At 31.3% G+C, this 4,300-nt stretch overlaps 1 protein-coding gene across 1 annotated transcript; it reads right to left on the bottom strand.

Moving 5' to 3' along the window:
- Positions 1 to 438: 438 nt before the first annotated feature.
- Cep164 (centrosomal protein 164) lies at positions 439 to 4,276 on the bottom strand. The gene is made up of 15 exons (XM_065357044.1): positions 4,039 to 4,276; positions 3,840 to 3,951; positions 3,656 to 3,771; positions 3,483 to 3,565; positions 3,136 to 3,320; positions 2,904 to 3,046; positions 2,480 to 2,823; positions 2,253 to 2,380; positions 2,074 to 2,163; positions 1,801 to 2,004; positions 1,592 to 1,709; positions 1,087 to 1,320; positions 931 to 1,016; positions 738 to 859; positions 439 to 660 (listed from the first exon to the last, which is right to left on the bottom strand). The coding sequence occupies exons 1-15, from the start codon at positions 4,118 to 4,120 to the stop codon at positions 551 to 553; spliced, it is 2,157 nt and encodes a 718-aa protein (XP_065213116.1). The 5' UTR covers positions 4,121 to 4,276; the 3' UTR covers positions 439 to 550.
- Between the last annotated feature and the right edge of the window lie 24 nt (positions 4,277 to 4,300).

Below are 4,300 nucleotides of genomic sequence, written 5' to 3'. Positions count from 1 at the left end.
TGTGTTTTTTCGTTTTGTAAGTCTACTATGATGTTTTAGTAAGTATATGTATTGTATACGTATGTATGTATGTATCTATATCAATCTTGCTGACGATCCGAGGCCCGTCTTAGACACTCGTGATTTTTACAGGAATGGCAGGAGTGTGAAGTTTCTGTGTGGGGTGATGTAAGGTACGCATGTATAAACTGTAGGCATGATACCTACTTTGCGAGTCCCGGGCAATTTTTTAGTAAAAAATTTTCATTTGCCTGATTTTTTTTTAGAGTAAAGGAAACATGAAGGCTTTGCATGCCACACCACTGCCCGAAAAAATGTGAACAAAGAAGCTGAAATGTCAGCTCGTTAGGCAAGACGCTTCAGACGCTTGTTAAAAAATTAATACAAAACTGTTGATAGTAAATTGTTTGTGCGAAATGCTTCAGGAGAAAAACGGAATTATTCTTAAAAACTTTATTACAGTAAATCAAGTAGGTAGATACATCATCAATAAATTTTTCAATAAAAAAGCAGTTTTTTGAAAAATAATGAAAGAAAAATGTATACATTCTTATGTACTATTTTGATATCCAAACCACTTCGGATTCGATAAATACTTTTTTCTGTAACGATCCAATTCTTCATCAATATGTGACGAAAATTCCTCAAACGGACTGAAATCTGAAAATACAGGTAATCATCATTAAAATACATAATATCTATCAACAACACCGTCGGAATAATGATTCAATACCTACCTGTCTTGTACAACTCCACTTTATATGGAATTGACGTATAATTTGGATGAACTTTCTTCGTAGCGTTCTTATTGAAAAATATTTCATCCGAATTCTGTTTGATGGTTTTCTTGCTTTCGTTTCTAAATTATTTCAAATGCAAAATTTGAATTAAAATTACAAAACGATTGGTCGAATAATGTAAATAACATACCTATTGGAATATGGTATTTCTTCAGTCAGGTGTTTTATGGAAGAGGAAATTTCTTCAATATTTTCTTTCAGAACTAATATTTCATCCTGAAATAACGATTCGTAATTTATTGTGTAGGACGGAAAAATAAGTAGGTACATAATTCAAACACGTTACATTAAATGCGTTATCCGTTTGGGTGGCGATAGTTTTTCTACTAGTGTGTTCAGTGTTTTCTTTCGTTTGATTTTCTTTTAATAAATTGACCACGAATTTCTTAAAATTCAGAAATAACGAATCATCGCTTCCAATTTCCCGAGTGAATAATTCATTCAAAACTCCTAAAACGACAGTTCTCGAATTTTCTTGCCATAGTTTCTCAGAGTTCTTCCGATATTCTTCCATAAATGACTAACAAATCAACATCACAGTAATTAGTCATAATAAGATTTTTACAAGTTGAAAAGCAAATTGAATTTTTTCATGCAGTGCCTTACATATTAATGAATTTGAAACTCGTGTTTTGTGCCAAAAGAAACGATAAATATACATAAACGAGTAAAGTAATCGAAATAGAACTACAAACAGCTAAACTAGGTACCTATTGTGGTCAAAAAATACATACTAAATAAAGTGCATAGTCAACTTATCAACACTGAACATTTTTTAAAGACCATTCTACCTCGTAATGTTGCGTTATTTTTGTTTCTTTTTCCATTTTAAATGCTTCCAGTTCATTCTTTTGTTTTGTTTCAAGATTTTTCATTTTTTTACTCAAACTTTGTTCAACATTATTTAATCTATTACGAGAAATCAACTTTTTCTCATGAGCGAATCAAGGATTCATAAAAATATTGAACGAATTATTTCTAAATGACAATACACGCTTACTTTTCATCCATTAAATTCTGTAATCGTTGTTGCAGATGGTCCGTATTCTTCGTACGTTCTTTTTCGTTTTCCAAAATTTTCAAACATTCGTTCAAACTTTCCTTGAGTTTATTGATTTCTGAGTGATAAGTATTTCGTAATTCTTCCAATGAAGTATAATTTTTTTTCATCTCGTTTTCAATTTCTTCTTTGAAGATGTTGTATCTAGTACAATTTTTTCAAATGAATTAGTTCTCTTGAACGAGGTTTTGAAATTATAACAAAATTTTATACTTTTCTTGGGTTTCCTTTACAACGATTTCGTAATTATTTTGCTGCTGGGTATTCGGGACAGAATTATTGCTGTTCGATTCCAATCTATCTCTGTAAAATGGCAATCTCTTTGTGAGCATGTAATCATAACACTAAATGATTAAAAAATAATAATTATTAAAAAAGAACGCTGTACTAGCCTATAAAGTTTTTTCAACTTGGCGATTTCTTCGGTAATTTTCCCTTCAAATTTATCGTTCAAATTCTGTTCAACTTCGGCCATGGCTGAACACAATGTCGTATCAATTATACGATAGATTTGCTTGTTCTGAAACAAAAACGTCATAATTATGCACTTGAAGAATTCTGACAAAATTCAAATTTAAAACAATAATAAATAAACATCGAAACTATTAACTCTACTCACCACATCACTATTTTGATTACTTAATTTGCTTCTAGCTTTCAATTTCTGTAAATCGGTCACGGTATTAACATCGATTCCGGACTCGGTAATATTTGTCAACACATTATGAGGACTTTCTTCTTCTTCAGAAACTAATTCCGAGCTAGGAGACGGTGAGAGGATATTTTTCGTTGTATCATCGTGATTGCTATCAGAAAATAGGAGCGAATCGGGGTGTCGCAAATTTATATGCAAACGTTTAAAATTACTGGAAGGTTGGGTTTCGGTATTCGATTTGATTTGATTGAACGATTGTTTCAGCGAAGTAATCTTCTTATTTAAATTCTTACTCAATGGTGAAATTTCTAAAAACATAATAGATTTGGTTTTTAATTCGCATCTCTCGTTGAAGACTTGTTCGAACTTGATTATTCGAAGAATTTACCAGGCTTATTATTATCCTCTGGACTAGACCGATCGTGTTCATCGAAAGTATGAAAATCGTCACTTTCCCTCCATGTATCGACAGTTTTTGAACTCCAAGCGTCATTGAGGTTAAAAATTTTATCTATACGTTTCTCATGCCCCCTAGAAATAGCACGAAATTGAATAAAATAGGTATACTTGTAATTAAAATCTTCAGCTCACAAACGTATGAAATTTAAATTATCGCTTACGTATCAAAAAATTGGACATCTTTTTCTGAAGGGAAGTCATTAGTAATAAAGGAAACTGATTTCTTATAACTAGGACTAGCATCGTTTTTCATTTTGAGAGAAGGATGTAGATCAGGTTTGAAGATTTTATCATCTGTGGCGGATTTCTCTTCATCTTTATACTTCAAAAGTTGCTTTATGGGTAACTGCAGATTGAAATTACAAAATAGGTAAGTAAGTAAGTATGTTTGTATTCGAAAAGTAAGTAATGAAAATTGGAGATAAAGTAGGTACGTTGAAATATGAGCATATAGATCAGAATCAAATGAAATGTATTTTGAAAAAACATCTTTCAATGCAGAACTTACCAACTGTGGTTTTCTATTTTGTCGCAACGGAAGCATATCCAAATTTTCTTCACTTCGCAGGAATTCGTTCAAATTTCCGTCATCTAAATATTAATTTTCATTTTAAAAAAATTAGGATTTTTCAAAATACTCGTACCTATTTACAAAAATTCTTAGACAATTTCTTTTCTTACATTCGTTTTTAATTTTTAATATTAGATTTCTGTACTGCTCATCGATGGGATGTTCCCACTGAGAAAATCCGTTTTTTACGTTGTAATAGAAAAATTCTCCGAGTTTTTTATCATAACTGAAACATTTCACGTTCAAAATAAATATCTCGTATACAAAATAATTGAATAAATGGAAGCTCTTTACCAAGGAATCCAATTTGTAGGTAAAGGATGAATGAGCCCTTGTAAAACAATAGGAAACAAATGACGTTCTGTTGTGCAATCAACACCAAGTTTTTCAGCATGAGATGATATTTCTAAAAAAGTGAAAACCCATTTGCATTAAATGACCAATGCTAGAAAAAAGATACGAATAATTGGAAAAATAATATTTAATATTTTACCCAACGATGTGACTTTATAATCACTTTTGGTGTTCTCTGAACAAATTATTACTCTGTCTTCCGGCGAACATCGCGACATCATAAAAGCTACTTGGATATTTCATAACTTCAAAATGAAACTGTGGTTAATTTTACGAAGAAAAAAGCTTTCAATTATTTGATTTTTATTCAAAAATCTTGCTGAAGAAAGTTGGAAATTCTCAATTTCGTTTTGTTTGTTGTCATTTGGATGGCGGTGGGTTCCACGTCGTTACGGAGAGAG

Source organism: Planococcus citri, chromosome 1 (assembly GCF_950023065.1).
Source record: "Planococcus citri chromosome 1, ihPlaCitr1.1, whole genome shotgun sequence".
Classification (NCBI taxonomy): domain Eukaryota; kingdom Metazoa; phylum Arthropoda; class Insecta; order Hemiptera; family Pseudococcidae; genus Planococcus; species Planococcus citri.
The sequence above is the reverse complement of the archived record's forward strand: the minus strand, read 5'-3'. Positions and strand labels throughout refer to the sequence as shown.

Excerpts from the sequence above, each read along its gene's own strand:
- Cep164 (XM_065357044.1), bottom strand. The coding sequence starts at position 4,120 with ATGATGTCGCGATGTTCGCCGGAAGACAGAGTAATAATTTGTTCAGAG. Across the intron at positions 3,047-3,135 it reads GATGTCCAATTTTTTGATAC|GGGGCATGAGAAACGTATAG; the intron begins GTAAGCGATAAT and ends TGCTATTTCTAG. Across the intron at positions 2,381-2,479 it reads GTAATCAAAATAGTGATGTG|AACAAGCAAATCTATCGTAT; the intron begins GTGAGTAGAGTT and ends TTTTTGTTTCAG.